The 19416-nt window shown below is 43.4% G+C and overlaps 1 protein-coding gene and 1 non-coding gene across 3 annotated transcripts; one reads left to right on the forward strand and one right to left on the reverse strand.

Annotated features, from left to right (window-relative positions):
- Positions 1-2029: 2029 nt before the first annotated feature.
- On the reverse strand, positions 2030-2156 carry LOC123806536. Its single transcript, XR_006783505.1, has one exon. It is a non-coding gene; the product is annotated as a small nucleolar RNA SNORA25 (small nucleolar RNA).
- A 3105-nt stretch (positions 2157-5261) lies between these two features.
- BCL7B (BAF chromatin remodeling complex subunit BCL7B) lies at positions 5262-19028 on the forward strand. 2 transcript variants are annotated; one of them, XM_045819697.1, is made up of 6 exons: positions 5262-5496; positions 8078-8153; positions 14132-14228; positions 16876-17046; positions 17632-17711; positions 17980-19028. In XM_045819697.1, the coding sequence occupies exons 1-6, from the start codon at positions 5405-5407 to the stop codon at positions 18070-18072; spliced, it is 609 nt and encodes a 202-aa protein (XP_045675653.1). In that variant the 5' UTR covers positions 5262-5404; the 3' UTR covers positions 18073-19028. The 2 variants fall into 2 exon arrangements, with proteins under 2 accessions (XP_045675653.1, XP_045675655.1); XM_045819699.1 differs by lacking the exon at positions 5262-5496 and adding an exon at positions 5770-5898.
- The last annotated feature ends 388 nt before the right edge of the window (positions 19029-19416 follow it).

Here is a 19416-nt window from a genome sequence, read left to right on the forward strand (position 1 = left end):
TGAATAACAGAACTTCTACCTTCCAAGAACCTTTCCCAGTTGCCCCAGGCCTTGCAATCACTGAGTCTCCCCCTTTCTGGACACACCCCTTCTGAAAGACCCCTTTCCAACACCTAACCCAGGTATACTGCAGCTTTTAACCAGAACGTGATTTTGGGCATGTCCTTTAAACTCCCAGAACCTAAGTCTACTTTAAGAAGAGAGTCAGGAACAGACTTAGCTTGCAGACTTTTAAATCACACAATACAGAACAGCAATCTGAGTCTGGCCAAGATGGAGGCATAGATGGGTACACTTTGCCTCCTCGCACAATCAAAAGAAGGACAACAACAAATTTAGAAACAAAAACAACCAGAACTGCCAGAAAATAGAACTGTTATGGAAGCCCGACAACCAAAGAAGAGTTAAAGAAGAAACATTCATTCAGACTGGTAGGAGGGGTGGAGATGGGCAGCCAGGGTGTGGAGAGGATGCTGGGCAAGGCGTCTGGAGGACCACATGGGTGAGGTGGTGGCTGGCAGACCAGATGGTCCCGCATTTGCACATGGATAAACCAGAAGGAACAACTGGGGAGTGGGACAGACCACACAGCCCAGGATTACAGCGTAGGGAAATAAAGCCTCAAAACCTCTGGCTGTGAAGACCTCTGAGAATTGTGGTGGTGGGAGAAACTCCCAGCCTCACAGAGGAGAGTTTGTTGGAGAGACCCACAGGGTCCTAGAATGTACACAAACCCAACAATCCAGGTATCAGCACCAGAAGGGCCAATTTGCTTGTGGAAAGTGAGGCAAGTGACTGAAAGTCAGTGGAGAGCAGAGCAAGCGGCACTGTTCTCTTTCCGACCCCTTTACCACATATAGTGCCACAACACAGCAATAAAAAAAAATGAGGATAGCATAAGCAACCTTTGGGACAACCTTAAGTGGTCTAACATTCACATCATAGGGCTGCCAGCAGGAAAACAGAGAGAACAAGAAAGGAAATCTATTTGAAAAAATAAGGAAAGAAAAATTCCCTAATTTGGTGAAGAAAATAGACATGCAAGTCCAGAAAGCACAGAGTTCCAAATAAGATGGATGCAAAGAGGCCCACCCCAAGACACATCACAATTAAAATGCCAAAGATTAGATAAGGAGAGAATCTTAAAAGCAACAAGATGAAAGCAGTTAGTTACCTACAGGGGAGTTCTCATAAGACTGTCAGCTGATTTCTTGAAAGAAACTTTGCAGGCTAGAAGGAACTCCCAAGAAATATTCAAAGTCATGAAAAGCAGGGGTCTACAGCCAAGGTTGCTCTACTCAGCAAAGCTATCATTTAGAATTGAAGGGCAGATAAAGAGCTTCCCAGAAAAAAACTGAAGGAGTTCATCATCACCAAACCATTATTATATGAAATGTTAAAGGGGCTTATTTAAGAAAAAGATCAAAACTAGAAATAAAATGGCAAAATATATATCTATAAACAATTGAATCTACAAAACAAACTAAGTGAACAAGAAGAACAGAGACAGAATCCTGGACATGGAGGGCTTTTGATTGTTCCCAGATGGGAGGGACATGTGGGGGAATGGGTGAAGAGGTGAGGGGATTAAGAAGTACAAATAGGTAGTTACAGAATAGCCATAGGGATGTAAAGTACAGTATAGGAAATGGAGTAGCCAAAGAACCTATATGCATGACCCTTGGACATGAACAATAGTGGGAGGATTACCTGAGGGAGTGGGCAGTGCTTAGTGGAAGAGGGCAAAGGGAGAAAAACAAGACAACAGTAACAGCATAATCAATAAAATATAATTTTTAAAAACATTTATTTATTTTTAGAGAAGGGGAGGGAGAGAGGAAGAGAAACATCAACGTGTGGCCACCCCTCACACATTCTCCACTGGAGACCCTGCCTGAAACCCAGGCATGTGCCCTGTTTGGGAATCAAAACAGCAACCCTTTGGTTCATAGCACAGCATGGAATCCACTGAGCCATGCCAGCCAGGGTAAAATATTTATTTTATTTTATATTTTATATATTTTTTAAATTTTGTACCTCCACAAGAAAACATAGCACTGTTGAATGTCTATTACATCCTATGGAGAACGTCAACCTTAGGTCATGGCATTAAGAGCTCCTGGTTTTGGTCCCATAAGCTCTCTTTGGAATGACCTAAAAATACATTTTTTAAAAAGCACTCAAGGTCGTGGATTCCAGAAGGACACTGGAAAAAGACCTGAGGGAGATGAGACAGGCATGCAAATATGTGAGGGATGTGTTTCAAGGGGAGGGACCTACAGTGCAGAAGCCCTGAGGCAGTTTTCCTGGGTGTGTTCAGATGAGCGAGGAGACTAGTGTAGTTGGAGCAGAGACAGCAAAAATTGGTTGTAGGAAGTGAGGTCAGAAAATTAATGAACATAGGTGTGGAGACGGGTGGGGCATTAGAGGCCACTGTAACTTTTACTGAGAAAGGGAAGCCACTGCCTCTAATGCAAGTTGCTCAAGGCAGCAGTCTGGCCTGAGTCGTCTCAGCACCTAGCATAAGGCTTTCACCTAGAAAATATCAAGGTGCAATTTGTTTTAAATAAAAGTATGTCAAAAGATGGCATTTGTGTGGCCTGCAGGGCATATAGTTGTTAGGTGCCCATTTTGGTTGCTATCTTAGGCAGAGCACTGCAGTGAAGATAAGGTGAGGAATGTAGGGCCAGGTGGACAAATGTGGGCAGAAAACAGGTGGATCACTAGGTCTTTGGAGCCAGGGATTACTAGGTCTTTGGCAGGAGGAGAGAGGGGTGAAGGATGCTAGTGCAGCCAGGACAAGCAATGGACTGTGCAGCAGAGATAAGCTATAGGAAAGAAACCTCAGCCAGGATGCTGGCTGGGATGTGGAAATGAGAGAAGTTAGACAACTGCCAGGAGTTGAGCTGTGTGCCTAGACCAGGGGGACCTATTAACAGAACTGGAGAGGTCTAGAGAGTTGGCCTCTCTCACAACACTTACCACATTATGCCTTGTGTCTTATTTTCTGGTTGCTTTTTCCTTTTCTCAAGGGTAGAGAGTGTGTCCTACTCATCTGTGCGTCACCCAGCTTCCACTGCTGTATGACATATAGCAGGTGCTTAGGCAGTGCTTGTGTTATTTTGGATCAGTTGGGCTTGAGAAACAGGTGTGCCTGCCACCTTTTATCCCATTATTTCTAGAATCATTCCTTCCCTCCATATGCTGGTTCCACAAGTCCACTCCTCAGTCAGGCAGACGCTATTCCTGAACCTCTCACTAGCAAGACAACACATGCTTATCAAGCCATGCTACTGGTCAATCATGAAAGGCTGAACAGTCATAGACAGAGGCTGTGTCAAGTTCAGGGTTTGCTAGGTATTTCTCTGCGACATACAGGAGGGAAGTTTCTCTAGAGGTGACAAAAGTAGTCACTGTTGCGCGTGGGTCACCGGCCAGCAGTGACCACGGAACGCTGTGGATGGCTCGACGATAAACACGCGAGAAAAAACACACATGCACAGAGACAGACTAGTTTCTGTGGGGAAGTAGGGACAGAATGGCCACCCTCCCAGTGGGGAGCGCGCTGATTTACCGTCCATACCTGCTTTTATTAGGCTCATTTTGCATAATAATTCAGGTAAAGTACAGTACTCATTAGGGGAAGTAAGGAACTATAGAAAACCAAGAACTCTGCTGGTCTATTGAGTTGGGAGTCAAAGAGCTGTAAGACTGAGGAACAAAATAACTTCCTCCTAAGACCCTTCTCATTCAACTGAGAGCATTCTAAACAAGGAAGGTTTCACAGTAATTTACATGTTCTTTCTTAGGCCTGATCACCCCGGGAAATCCGCACTTCTCAGTACCGAGCTGTACCACCCTGTCATTGTTTCAGGCTTAGGTGGAGCAAGGGAACTAAGGCAACCAAGAGATAACGAGATTTTCTCCCAGACGATGAGAACTCAGGCTATGTCAAAGCCGAGGAGCGAGGGTCCATCACCCCCTTTTGCTGCAGCCCCCCAAGTCCTTCTTTTGGGGGGGGGGCCTCCCAAAGTGATCGTGCCTGGCTTAGGTCGTTCCCCCCATGGGGAATCTTACCCGTCTTTGGCTAACCGACCAAGCTTTTGGGGGTTCAGTTATGAATAAAGCAGCAGAAACAGCATTCCTGCCAGGAAGATAAGCTTTTGTCTCCTTGCTGGCTTACAGTTCCAAGGGCGTTCCCTTAGCCTTAGCTAGGCGGGGGTTTCAGCCTCTGATACCAGTCAGGGCGGTTCCCAACAGTCACTACCAACCAATGTAAACTGTCACCTGCTGTCTCCTGAAACAGCTGATACAGGACCCTCCCCTGCATACTTCTGCAGGCATCAATAAATGCCTGTCTGGTGAGGGATGCACTGAATATTCAGCATTCACCCAAACATTTATTGAGCATCTACACTGTGTGTGAACACAGTTATGCCTTGAAGCAATTGCATCTACACTATTTTCAGAAGTCAACTTCAAGGTCATTTTCCCCCCAGAAGCCTCCTGACACCTCTCAATTAGATTAGGGTTGTCCTAGTACCTTGTACTTTCCTTAGCCTATCATTTATAAAATGGCATTTTAATGCCTATTTTCTGGTCTGTGGGTCTTACTAAGCTGTAAATTCTGTGAAAGCAAAATCCCAGATTTTGTCCACAGCACTTAGCAGAGTATTGTACAATACAGGCAACATTTAATTAACAATTGCTTAATTAAATAAGACAATGAGGTAGAGTGCTAAGTATGAACAAAGTGGAACCCCAGGATGTCAGGTGAATGCTTCTCAGTTCAACTGGATGTTGGGAGAGTACCAAAAGTGGTCAGTTCCTCTGGTGAGGAACATGTGTGCACGAGGTTGGAAGGCCTACTGAAGAAAGGTGTGAAATTCTCTGTGGTTGGGCACAGCGGTTTATCTGGGGAACTAGGACGCCAGACAGGAGGGGCAGCAGGGCAGGATGATGCAGAATCGCGGTCTCCTTAAGGTCAAGTCCATAACAGACAGGTAAGGGCAGCAAACCTGGGCTGAGAATGCAAGTGCCCACTTTCAAATCCTCTGGGAGAGTATCAGCGATTCCACTGGCAGCGCCTCGCACCTCGCACCTCGCCTTGCCCACAGCACATGCCGCTGCTACCTGGTCCCGACTTGCTTGAGGCCTAAGGGAGCTCCCTCCCAAGGCACCCAGGGGACCCAGTCACCAGAGGCGGGGCGCAGGGGCGCGCAGGCGCGCTGAGGCCTCGAGCCCCAAGGGGCGGGCGGGTGCGCGCGCTTCCTCGCGCACGCGCGCAAGGAGGGGGTGACGGCCGCGGTGACGCTGCTGCGGCGGGAGGGTGGTGGCGCGTGAGGGGCGCGATTCCCCGCGTCTTGGGAGCAATACCCCAGCTCCCATCGCTCCCACCGCCGCCATGTCGGGCAGGTCAGTCCGGGCCGAGACCCGCAGCCGAGCCAAGGACGACATCAAGAAGGTGATGGCGGCCATCGAGAAAGTGCGGAAATGGTGAGGGGCCTGGGCTGAGGGTGCTGGCAGGGGCCACCGGCCCAGGCCCAGAGGAGCGCCAGACCGACGGGTGGGATGGGAACCTACCGGCTGGCGCTTGGGGGAGGGGGTAGCAGGAGCAGGCGGGAGGAGAATGCAGCTCGGCTGGCGTGAGGTCAGAGGGCGCGCCAGCCATGGCCAATCAGCGGCTCGACCGGCTCTGGCCCCGCCCACCTGTCAGTAGGCGGTGCGTCACCCGGGAGCGCCGGTATCCGGTTATGCTGGTCTGCTTGGCTTTGCTCCTTGCACTGGTATGCGTGCGGATGCATCTCCCCGTCAGCCTGCCTCTGGAACCTTTTGCGTTGTGAACTGACCCATGTAGTAATTAACTATCTGAGTATCCTGTCCGCCGGACTGAATGCTGTACGTATTAACTCATCTACGTTTGGTGAGAGGTACTCGGTACCTATCTGCCACGGGAGCACACTTGGTATGAGAATCAAAACTCTCTGTTCCCTAACACCAGCCCGCTGTGAACTGGGTAGGCGTTTTCTCTTACTGCCTTGGGAGCTGTTGGTAAAGGAGTTTGGGAATGGCTCATGTAACGTTCATTGCAGGCGCTGGTTTATAGCCTATTTAGTATCAGGAGCTCTGATGTATATTAACATTAAGGTTTCACAGTCAACTACTTAAGATAATTTCTTGAGTGCTTTTCTGTAGCTGATGACTGTGAATAACATTAAGCTCGAGTAAGTGTAAACACCCTCCAGGAAGCCTTCCCAAAGCTCTCCTGTCTTCCACCCTCCATCCCCTTTAGGGGTTTCAGTTAGTTACCTTGAACTTTATGTACGTGTTCTTCCATTTTTGCACAAGATAAAGTTCTTTATTCCATTATATCCAAAGACTTCATGTATAGTTGGGACCCATTATAAACAGTTAAATAATCATGATTTTTCCTCCTCCAAACGTAATACTCCTGTTTTTGTTGTTGTTGTTGTTTTGTGTGTGGAACCTAAGAATTGGCACACCTTTTACTGTCTTTTGACATTCTCTGTCCCCGCCAGCAGCCTGGGCCAGATGACCACCCTCTCTCAAACCAGAACTCTGTACCAGCTTCCCTATAATCTCCCTGCCTCAGCCCTTGCTCATTCCTCAGCCCATTGCTCACATTGCACTCAGAGTGATATCATTTTTCTCAAGTGCAAGTCTCATAGCACTCCCTTGCTAAGAAAATAATGCTTCAGTGACCTTTTCTTGCTCTTAAAACCAAACCTGGTCCTTCCTGCCTCACCTGCCTGGCTCAAACTGCCCTGGGCACTGGCCATCTTACAGTTGGAGTCACACCTCTATTCCAGCTGCCTGGCACCCTTCCTCACCCTCACATCCCTCTTGCCTAGTTAACTCTTAGCTCAGCTCAAAAGTTGGTTCCACAAGGATACCTTTCAAGATCCCCTGGGGACCTGATCCCCAGGCTAGATCAGGTCCCCTTCATAAAACTTTCCGTAATTGTAGGTTGGACCATAAGACACTTCCTACATTTGACTTTTAAGCTACAAAAATGACAATTTGATGTGATTAAACTAAATGATTAAGTGACTAATAGTGAAATGAGTTGTTTGCTGTCTGTTTCCAACTGAAGTACAGGCTCTAGGCTCAAAAGTTACTTCCTCTAAAGTAAAACCGTAAATCAGCCCTTCCATGGCTTGGTCTTCACCTCTTCCAGAAGACAGTGTAGGGCTTGGTTCTGTTAGCTGGAAGCATCCTGGCCTCTGATTATTTTTCACTGGAGTTGTGTTTCAACCCAGAGTTCCACAGGAGTCATAGGAGTTCTCTCATCTATGGGATACCCTAGTCTTACTCTGTCTTTTTGTTTAAATTTTACTTATTTATTTATTTTAGAGAGAGGGGAAGGGAGGGAGAAGGAGAGGGAGAGAAGCATTGATAGGTGAGAGAAATGATGTATGAGAGAAACATTGATTGGTTGCCTCTTGCATGCCCCCAGTTGGGGACCTAGCTTGCAACTCAGGAATGTGCCCTGACTAGGAATCAAACCAGTGACCTTTTCTATTGCAGGCCAGTCCTCAATCCACTAAGCCACACCAGCCAGTGCTTACTCTGTTCAGCCTTGTCTTCCTTGCCACCTTCAGTGATTTCCTTATTCCTTCCAATGAGCTCCCCTGGTAGGGCCCGTATCTTATACATCTTTTATATCCTATCCTGCAGGGCCTTTGTATAATAGGGCTGTATAAGTATCTGTGAAATTGAGTGAATTTTTGGAAAATAATTATAGATGCTAGGTAGATACGTGAGTTTAGAAATGTGCTGGCACTCTATATTGCTATAGTCTGTTCGGAGAAAAGCAGCTCAGGTACATTGTATGTGAGGAAAGGTAACAAGTAGAGAGTTCAGATCCAAAGGAATTTGACAAGTTTTTCTGAAAGGATGACTTTGCATTGAAAGTTACGGTGTAATCAGATGGATAGGAAGTTTGGAAGGCATTTAAGATTGAAGGAATGATCTGCTGAGAAGTAGGGCGGCACGAGTTACGATCAGAAAATCTATTTTATTGTTTTATCAGTCCTAAGAAGTGTTTTTCTTTTAGGGAGAAAAAGTGGGTGACTGTGGGTGACACATCCCTTAGGATATTTAAGTGGGTTCCTGTGACAGACAGCAAGGAGGTAAGTGTGGAAGAAAATCCCAACAAAAAAAGGTACTGTTTTCTTTCTTTGATTGACTTTTAATGATAAAGGAATTTATTTCCTCAGACTTGAGTGTAAAATATATAAAGGCACTACCCCCTGTCACTGGCCCACACAAAGCTTCCCTTTATTCCTGTTCCTTAACCTACTCCTCTTTCCCAGGGCTTGGTGCACCGCAGCTCAGGCCTGCTCCCTGTGAGTGTCAGTGCAGCTTTTTTGGAACTCAGCTGTGTGCATTGGTTTCCTTATTGCGTGACTGCTTTTGACTTACAATGGTAAAGTTGAGTAGTTGTCATAAGACCTAATGGCCCACAGAATCTAAAATATTTATTATCTGGCTCTTTAAGAAAAAGTTGGCTGACTCCTGCTTTTATCCAATTAGCTACTCACTGTAATGTACTTTTATGTGTTTTATATGTGTGTATGCCATTCTCATTTCCTTTCCATGGGTTTCTTTGGACACTTGTGTATTCTTGCAAAATACATAGTGTTATTTCATATTGGCATTTAAAAATTTTTATATCTAAATGCTATAAACCTCTATTCTGTTTTGTTCAACCTTGTTCTTGTGAACTCTCTATGTTTCAATAATTGTAAATAGAATTTCTGCCTTTGACTCTTGCATTGTATTCTCTTACATACAGTGACCACATTTATCTATCTACACATTCCCTGGGTAATAAAACACCCAGAGTATCTCCAGCCTCTTTTTCCCTGATTGTTTTTGAAAAATATAAAATATAAAACAGACATAAAAGTATATAAAACATAAATGTACCATATAATGAATAAATGTAAAGCTGATACCCTTGTCAAAACAACCCAGGTCAAAAAATAGAGCAGTGCCAACTCTCCCCGGGGCCTCTGTGTGACTTTTTCCAGCATTCCCTCCCTCCCCTCTAGAGGAAATGTGGCTCCTACTTTTCTTTTTCTTACCACTTTTCTAGTCATTTGCAAGCATTTTAAACTTTATATAAACAGTATCATGAACTGTCTTTGTGTGTGTGTGTCTCGCTTTTTTAAAAGCTCAGCATTATATTTATAAAATTCATGTTGTCTTTGGAGCTGTTTGTTCTTTTTTGTTGCTACGTGGAATTTCATTATAGAACTATACCATAATTTATCTTTCTGACTCTTCTGTGCGTGGATGTTTGTAGTGTCCCCAGTTTGAGACACTAAGAACAATGCTCCTGTGAACACTCTAATTCAGTACTTGAGGCAACATGTGTATGAGTTTTCCTGGGAGACACTCCTGGGAGTAGACTTGCCAAATCCTGGATCAGTGGGTTTTTTTTTGGTTTGTTTGTTTGTTTGTTTGTTTTTACTTAAACTAGCTAATGCTAAACTATTCCCCAAAGTGAGTGATTGTATCAGTTTACAGGGTTGGGCAAAATTAGGTTTAAGTATCCACTTTTGTCAGTCATTGGTTAAATTACCAGCCATCATTACCTAAAAGATAAGTCATAAGTAAGGATATGAAATGCTAACAATAATAAGACAAATAATACAATAATTAATAAATAAATAATAATACAAGAATAAACTCTTCCCTGGCTGGTGTGGCTCAGTGGATTGAGTGCCAGCCTGTGAACCAAAGGGTTACTGGTTCCATTCCCAGTTAAAGCACATGCCCTGGGTTGCAGGCCAGGTCCCCAATAGGGGGCGCACAAGAAGCAACCACAGATTGAGGTTTCTCTCTTTCTCTTCCTCCTTTCCTCTCGCTTAAAGAAAATAAATAAAATCTTTTAAAAATACATTGGTTTAAAAACAAAAAACAAACAAACCTAAAACTCCATACCCATTCAACAATTCCCCATTTTTGTACTCCATTTTTGACCTTGTATTCCAAGGTCAGGCTTTAGCCATCACTCATTCAGGTTCCAAGCAGCAGGAGGAATGGAAGGATGGCAAATGGTATTTTCAGGAATTTAAGGAGTTTCCTAGAAATTGCCTCAGGACAAATATATACACTTACTTTGTGTGTTTATAATAGCTTGTGGCACATCTAGTGGCCAAGTAGGCCAGGAAGATGTTGCCACCTAAAAATCCTGTTAACACGGGCAAGGATTTTTGCTATACAGTTGCTTTCTTTTCTCTCTTCACCTCATGGTGACAAGATAAATTTTCTTCTGCTGATTTGAAAGTCCTATTCTTTTTTTACTATTGGCTACCTCTAACTTAAGAGTTAATATCTGTCCCTATAAAGCTTATCAAAATCTGTATTTTTCCCTCTGAACCTGCAATACCTACATCTCCTCTGGTTTCTACTCCCGTACCACTTCCATTCCTACCTTGTGCTTAGTTTTTACTGGAATTTTAGGTTAGATATTTCAGTTTTTTACAGATATTTCTTGTTTTACTCATTGCTTCATTAGATAAAGTAAACATTACTAATTATTTACTAACCCTTTGCCACCTATTATTGTTTTCTCCTATATTCATTTCTCTTTGCTGGAATCCATCCTTTAAGAGTTTTTTCAAAGAGGGCTTTTGTAGAATAAACTTTATGAAAATATCTTTTTATTCCTAAAAAATCTTTGTTTTATTTTCATGTTTAATTGATTATTTTACCTGTATGTGGAATTCTACGTTCAAAATTATTTTCTTTCAGCATTTTAAAATTATTACTCAATTGGGCTCCTGGTGTTGCTGTTGAGAAGTCTGATGTCAGTCTAATTCTTTTTTTTTCTATATAAACTGGTAGTTTTATCTATTGTAGTTTTTTTCCATTGACATTTAGTCCCCTTAAAATAATTCTTGATTCTTTGTAGGTGATCCTCTTGTATTCCTGGAAAGTTTTTGAAATTTTTCTCTGTCTTTGATCTCCTAGGACTTCTATAAGAATACCCTATAATGTTCATATCTAGCTTCTTTATTTCTGAACTTTTCTCTCATTTATTTCACCTCCTAATTCTTTCCCAATTTCCTATTCTGATTTCTCAAGCCAGTTTTTGCTCATTAATCCTTTCTTCACCTGTATCTATTTCTGCTACCAAACTCATTTACTTAATTTTTATTTTGAACAATTATTTATACCAGTTTTTTCAATTGGTTCTTTTTTGAAACAGCTTTCCAGTACATTCCTTATCTTTGTGAGCAGACTTGCTGTGTTTTACTTAAATTTTTCTGTCCCATTACCATTCTGGTATAGCTTGTTCTATTCATTGTCTTTCATGGTGCTTGTTTTCCCTCAGTGTCTGGCTAGTTCTTTCTGTGCACTTACCTGTTATTGCTTTGGGACTCTAAGCTGTCTTGGCTAGTATGTCTAACTGAGGGGAGTATATAAGCTTAAGCTCTGGTTCTCCCTCCTTTAAATGAATTTAAGGGATGGGGTTAGCCTCAAGATTCAGTCTTTCTCTTTCCCTTCTGCTGTCTTTCCCTGCTTCCCAGGGAACTCCCTAGTACCAGTCTTCCATGTGCTACCTTTATGTAGGAACAACCATCCTTCCTGTCATTGCCAAGCCCAAAGGGCTGGAGGGTGAAAGCTGGGAGGGCTCTGGAGCCACCCTTTATTCTTTACCCAACCAGGGTTGGATGATACTCTGACTCCAGTGATACCATTACTGCTAGAAACAACCTCCTCACCCCACTCCATTTCTCCCATGTAAGTCCCTGGCTCTTTCCTATTCAAATTCTCTCTGCTCAGGACTCAGCTCCCTTTGTCTCTCCTGAGGGCTTCTCAGAGTGTTTGTGTTGCTTTCTGAGCTGGACCCCAAGGTCCATCAGTTTATCTTATCCTCTAGTGATCCATGGTAGTATGGCATCTTCTAAAGTACCAGCATAGACCTGTTAGATTAGGAAAAATGGAAAATGACCATCAGATTGGTAAAGAAAAAATTTTGAAGGCCCTGGCTGGTGTGGCTCAGTGGATTGAGTACCAGCCTGTGAATCAAAGGATGGCCCTGTTCAATTCCCAGTCAGGGCACATGCCTGGGTTGTGGTGGGGTAAGGGGCAGGGCGGGGGAGAGGTAACCACACACTGATGTTTTTCTCCTCCTCTTTCTCCCTCACTTCCCCTCTCTCTAAAAATAAATTAAAAAATCTTTTTTAAAAATTGTGAAGGATATAAGGGAGTGGAATACTCACTGCTGATGGGAGAGTAAATTGGCACCAACTTTATACAGGTCAAGTTGATCATAAAGCTTTCAGTGATAGATGGGTTAACTAGGTGGTGGGAGAGATCATAACGTATATGTATATCAGGTTAACACAATGCACTTTAAATATCTTACTGTTTTATTTGTCATGTATAACTAACTTAGTAAAACTAAAGGGTTAAAAATTTTCAAAATATGTACCCCTTAGGTCTAGACGTTTTTTCTCTAGCAATTTATCCTCAGGAGATAATTGTGTGTGTACGAGATACATCTACAATGTTCAGCATTACATTATTGTTCACAGCATTTAAAATTGCAGGCAAAATGAATTCTTATTGCAGAATTCATTAAATTATTGTGCATCTATATCTTGTAAAGCTTTGTAACCATTATAAAAAAGATTACTCAATGGCATAGGAAAATGTTCTTAATGCAGTGAATGAAGAAAGGAAAGCAAGTTATAATACTGTGACCCATTTTCATATAAATATATGTATAGGTTGATTGTGATTTTCATTTCTTTTTCTGTATTTCCAGAATTTCCTACAGTGAAATATGTATTCTACATGAACACAGAATCATTAAAATAAAGACAAATGAGAGAGCAGCAAAAAATAACAATAAAGCCAAATGTTGGCATGGGTGCTTATGAAACTAGTACACCAAATACCTGTATTGCCACCATCCTTTCAGAGAGTGGTGGGGTACAGTGTATTTCAAGGAAAATAATATGTTTATGCTTTCTGATCTAGAAGGAATATATTTTTGTGAATTTTATCTGAATAAAGAATAAAATAATCCAGGAAAAAGTGAAAGTTGAGCATTGTGACTTTATTCCTAATAATAATAAACAAACACAATCCTAAATAAGCTAAAGCTAAATGTTCATTAGTTGAGAAGTTATTAAGTAAATTATGGTATAGAGAATATTATGCATTTATTAAAAACTATGTTTCTGTAGATTATTTAGTAAAGTGGTAAAGTGTCATTACATTAAAATTATGTTTGCATAGGAAAAATGAAGGGAAGGACATACATAAATACATACAGTTGACTTATTGCAGAGATAGAATTGAGAGTTATAAACAAAAATTACATTGTGTTATGAGTACAGTGCACATAGAATAAAGAGACATGTATAAACAGTATGAATTAGTGAATTTGAAATTACCCCTAAACTTTTGGTTGTTGGGACATTCTCATTTGCAAATTTCCTTTCCTGTGGGCTTGTTTGTTGCAAGTTAGCCCTTCCTACTATGGTTCTCCATCATGTGTAACCTACATCCTGCTTTAATGAAGTCGTGTTATAGACAAAGATTGAAGTAGGCTGATCATTTTGAATGGACGAACCCGTTTCATTGGTCAGGAATAGAACTAGCAGGAGCCCTTTTGCCCTATTACTTCTTGCATTACATGTAAAGTGACTCTTTCCTTTTTCCAGTCAGAAGTCCATTCTTCTTTCACTTATTTTTCCTGCTGTGCTGCTAAAATAGGAATCTTTTTCAAATGAGTATTTTGTGTTTCTTGCCCATCCAATAAGGAAGGGTTGATTAGAGCATTCTGATCAGGGCAGAAAGCAGAAGAGTACCACGGGGAGATCTAGGGAAGCATGTGTATCTGTCTCTCACTTTTCATTCATGATATTAGCGCTGAGAGGTTCTGTTTTACAGATAGAGACACTGAGGCTTATGGCACCTTGTCCAGGATTCTGTTATGCCTTGGGCCCTGTAGTCTCAAAACCACTGTCATTTTTCCTGTTCAGTCCTAATCCAGACCTCTGTGGTGTCTCAACAAGCACCAGTCTCCCTCTCTGAGTCTCCTGGTTGGCTCTGTCATATTCCTCTTTTTTTCCTTTTCTAGAAAGAAAAGTCAAAAGCGAACGGTTCAGCAGCCCGGGAACCTAATGGCTTTCCCTCTGATGCCTCAGCCAATTCCTCTCTCCTTCTTGAATTCCAGGGTGAGTTGCATCCATATGTCTTCCTTGCAGGAAAATGAAAACTTGGATGAAACCATTAATAATAAGAATGGTTCTATGTATCATTTCAGTGCCTACTGTTTTGCTGGAATCTTGCTAGGCACTGCAATAAATCTTTTCATTTATACCTTACAATAACCCTGGAAGATAGATGATAGTATTCTCATTTTCCATTTTAAGAAAACAGGCTCAGAGAGGCGAAGTTATGTATATAAAGTCACATAACTCATAAGCGACAAAGTTCACATTAGCTTCTGGTTTTCTGGATCGGAAGCTCTTTTCTTTAGACTGTATACTTTATGCTACTGCCTGAGAGTAGACCACCCGAAGCCAGGGCATCTGCCTGTCCCCTGCTGGCACAGGTTCTGCCCCCTAAATCAGTCTTCAGTAAACATCCTGACTGTCAACACTGCATTCATAATGGTGACTCTCACACCTACATGGCAGTTACTGTTTGTGAAGCACTTGCACTTCAGTTTCTCATTTTTATCCTTACACCAACCTGTGATATAAACCAGGTAGTTACCATCTCTAGTTAAGGAAACTGATATTCTGAGAAGTGTTTGCCTAAGTTCAAAAGTGATAAAGCTTTATTCTTTTTTTTTGTATTTGTTTTTCTTTCCTTTTTTCAAAAGAGCTTTATTCTTTTCATAATAAAATGCAACTTTCAGCCCCGACGGGTGTGGCTCAGTGGGTTAGGCATTGTCCCCCAAACTGAAAGTTTGCCAGTTCAACTCCAGATCAGGGCACGTGCCTGGATTTTGGACCAGGTCCCTGGTTGGGGGCATGCAAGAGGCAACTGATCGATGTTTCTCTCGTACATTGATGTATCTCTCCCCCTCTTCTTCTCTTCCCCTCTCTAAAAACAAATAAATAAAATCTTTAAAAAATAAAATAAAACTTTCATTTTAGCATAGAAGATAGTAGTCTTCATAGGAGTAAAGACTAGAAAGGGCTTATGATTTTCTCCTCACAACTAGTCTAGAAGCATGCAGTTATGCCCTCCTTGCCTTTCCCCCAGTCCTCTCCCGACCCCAGGGTCAGTGTGCTATAGGAAGGGGAATATAAGGGAAAGGTTTTCTAGCTACATGTGGGGAGCACAAGGCTCCATTTTCTCAGTCCAGTCACCATCTCATCCTTTTCAGTGAACATTTAATGACCTTCTGTCATCTGCCAAGTACCATGCACAAGAGATTCAAGGAACAGTAAGCCAAAGAGCTTATTTGCGCAGAGTAGAATGGAAGGAAACTGGTATATAAAATAATAAATGCAGGTGTGCACGGCATACAACAGGAGCATAAAAGAGAGGGTGGTCATTTTTACCCAAGGGAGCATGGGGTACAGACCTCTGTGGAGGACATGATGCTTGAGCTCAGTGTTGGCCTGTATAGGGGCTTTCCAGGAAGACTAGAAGAGCAAGTTGTAAGAGGCACCTGTGCATGAAGCAATTCTTCACTTAGGATCAATCTTGGCTGGAGCCAAGGGGTGTGTATGGCCTGACAATAGGCAGTGAGCCTGGAGATTGCAAAAAGAGTCTGTACATTTTGGTAGGGCCTTCTTGTGCCTCCCCGGAGAAGCACTGGGGTTTAAAATTTATCCTTTTGGCAGCAGGGAATCATTGAAGGGTTTAGAAAGATCATGCGAGCTAAGGTGTGAAGTACAGTGGGAATATATAGTATTGAAGGAAGGGCAGTAAGGTAGCTGTTTGCTGGAGGCCAGGCCAGAGATAATGAGGCCTGAACCAGGGCTGCAGAAGACAGAAGAGTAAACACAACTGGTAGGACAGTAGGATGGATCATAACTGATGACTGGCTGCTGGAGGTAAGGGAGGAGGAGTTGTTGACTCCTATGTTTCTAACTTAGGTGATGACTTTAGTCTTCAGACAGTTTCCCAGGTGGGACTCCCTTGGCCCTTGAAGCATCAGGTGGTGCCTGGGCCACTGAAGAGCCTGAGCTGAAATCTCCAGACACCACCCCCCTCCTCCTTCAGATAGCCTAGACCAGAAGGGGTGTCCAACCTTCTGGCCTCTTCTCTGTGCCACACTGGAAGAAGTATTGTCTTGGGTCACACATTAAATACATTGCAACACATAATCACAAAAAAAGTCTCCATGTTTTATGTAAATTTACGATTTTCTGTTGGGCTGCATTCATAGCCATTCTGGGCTACATGCAGCCCGTGGACTGCAGGTTGGACACTCCTGGCAGAGGGCCAGACAGATTATATTATTTTCTATACTTTGTGTTATGAGAAAGGTTGAGAGGCGCAGCTATGTCCCTCTCTTCCACTGGACAGTAACAAAATACCAGGTCTTCAGCTATCAATGGTAGGCAATAACTGTGTCCTGACCTTCCTGAAATATACATGTTGCATCAATTTAAAGATTCTAACTGTAGAATATGTTGTGAAATAGAAAATGCTTAAATTAATCAACTTAGACTGTTGATAATTTGCGGTGCATAGAAGCCCCATGCACGTCGGCCTTCATTTCAGAGTGCACGAGCAGCAATGGTCGTCGTGCCTGGTGTGTCTGTGGCTGCCTGAGGAGACGCCAGGCCCTCGCTCTGTACCAAGCTGGAGAACAAATTACCACTCTCAGCTGTTGCCCTTGGTGTGTTTGGTTTTCAGATGAAAACAGCAACCAGAGTTCTGTGTCTGATGTCTATCAACTCAAGGTGGACAGCAGCACTAACTCAAGCCCCAGCCCCCAGCAGAGCGAGTCCCTGAGCCCGGCACACACCTCTGACTTCCGCACCGATGATTCTCAGCCTCCTACTCTGGGCCAGGAGATCCTCGAGGGTGAGTCTCAGTTGACCCAGGACAAGCACCTTGGAGGGGCCTTGCCTCTTGCTCTGGCTGTTTCTCCTCTTTAAGTGAGTGGTTAGGAAAAATGCTGTGGAGTCTGGCAACCTCAGGCTATTTGTTAATAGTTTGGACACAGACTGAAGGAAGAAAACGAGTAAACCAAATGAAGGCCAAGTTCTATGTGAAGCACTTTTAATGTTTAATGCCTGGTATAATTCTCTCCCAGACCCTACGAAACAGAAGTTGTTATCTCCGTTTTACAGATGAGGAAGTGGAGTCTTAGAAAGTTTGAATTGCTTGTCCAAGATCACATAGCTAGTAACTGGTGGAACTGGTTGTCTCCAATTTCATTCCTTCTGACTTCAGAGTTTATGCTCTTTGCGTTATCTCCTGGAAGTTTCTTCTTATAGTACATATTTTTTCTAAAATATGTCTGTTGATTTCTCCAGCCAGTGTTGCCTCTTCACCAAGGCACATCTACATAGCTCTTGGGAAAGCTCCCCTAGGTTAAGGCAGATTCTATAGGAGTCTGTCACCTCAGGAGGCCCTGCCGTTGTGCTGACCTTGCTGCTTTTTCAGAGCCCTCCCTGCCCGCCTCGGAAGTGGCTGATGAACCTCCCACCCTCACGAAGGAAGAACCAGTTCCACTGGAGACACAGGTAAGGAGGCACTTTGGGCTTCCCAGTTTCTAAGAGAAAAAGGAAGCACTTCATTGCTGTGAATTTCACCTACTTTGTTGAAATTGCTGTAGTAGGGTAGAGTGGGGAGGCAGCGAGGGAAATTGGTGTCTCCAGGTGATAAGGTTGGGGAAGATGTTTGGTTATCCATGAGAAGGTTGGCATTGGGCTTCTGTGTTGTAATTGGGGTGGATGGGAGGTTCTGGTTCAGAGGGACGGCCCTGTAATTCCATGTTCTGGCTGCTCCTAGATTGCTGAGGAAGAGGACGACTCGGGTGCCCCACCCCTAAAACGCTTCTGTGTGGACCAACCTGCAGTGCCGCAGACAGCATCAGAAAGCTAGCACTGTCATGGCACCCTTCACCTCCTGGCCCCCTGCCTCTATTTATTGCATTCTGGTTCTGGCCGTGCTGTGTTGCTGGGATAAAGGCAAGCACTGGGGCCCAGAGCCTGCCCATAGGAGCCTTCTAGACTGGAAGGCTGACATAGGACTTGGGGTTTTAGCATCATCTTCCCATTCCTAGCACCTGTGTCTGCTTGCTCCTGAGGAGTGCTCATGTCCTTTCTATACCCCAAGTAGGCTGGAGCATCAGCCATCCCAAGGTTCATCTGTCACCTCCAGATAGCAGTCTCTGCTCCAGAACCTCTGGACTGAGCTGCTGGCGCTTTTAGAAGAGGAGAGATGTGGAAGGCACCCTTTAGAGAAGAGTGTCAAGAGTTACTTGAATTTGAATAGCAACTGTAGATTCCTGGACTTGCCCATAGGGCTAGGCGCCCTGTAGGCGGCTATTGGAGAATGCCTGGGTAGGGACTTTGAAGGGAAAGGGCTTTTCTCCACAAAAGGGCAGAAAAGTCCATATAGATTTCTTGCTGCCCTGGCACTTCTGCCCATTCCTGAGGTTTTCCTGCCTCTCGTGGGCTGTCTAGCTGCTGACAGTTCTTTGTCCCCCACCATAACCATGCCCTTCCCCAAACACACATACACGTGCAGCTTTCTGTTTTCACCTGTACATTTCATTCCAGCGTTCTCTGCCTCCGGCCGCAGTCCCCAGCTCTCACGCCACAAACTGCCCCAGCAAGAATATGAAGTCTGACGACAGTACTCATCCCCCACAGTATCCCTGAAGCTCAGACTTTCTAGAAAGATTCCTTTTCTTTGAAATCTGCATGTTTAATTGAACTTTGTGATTTTATTTTTTGTTCCATAAAAGTTTAAGAAATGGAAATGGGCAACAGTGAGTGAAGACATATTTTAGCACTGAATAGATTATTTTTAAAAATTAAACTATTTGAAATATGTCCTTTTGGTATCTGAGTGCTTCATTCTTGAAGGCTGTGGGGGTAGGGGTGGGGCGGGGTAGTGGCTGAGTGCTTGTGAAGTCACTGTGGGCCGGGCTCTGCCCATTGTCTTACTCCTGCTGAGTGACTGATGAAAATGATTGGAGACGCCCTTTGAAGTTGTCCTGTAGTTCAAATGGTACATATGTTTGTTTGTGCACTGCATGCAACCAACTGGTGTGTGCTCCACAGCTCTAGGTCCTTAGGGGGCATTTACAAGTTCTATGTTTTGTTTTGTTTTCTTTTGTTTACAGCAAAATACACATAACAAAGTTTCACATTTTAACCATTTTAAACTGTAGTTCAGTGGTACTAAGTACATACACAGTACTGTGCAATCATCACTCCT

This window comes from Phyllostomus hastatus, unplaced genomic scaffold (assembly GCF_019186645.2).
Source record: "Phyllostomus hastatus isolate PE091 unplaced genomic scaffold, TTU_PhHast_1.1 phas_scaffold_385, whole genome shotgun sequence".
NCBI lineage: Eukaryota > Metazoa > Chordata > Mammalia > Chiroptera > Phyllostomidae > Phyllostomus > Phyllostomus hastatus.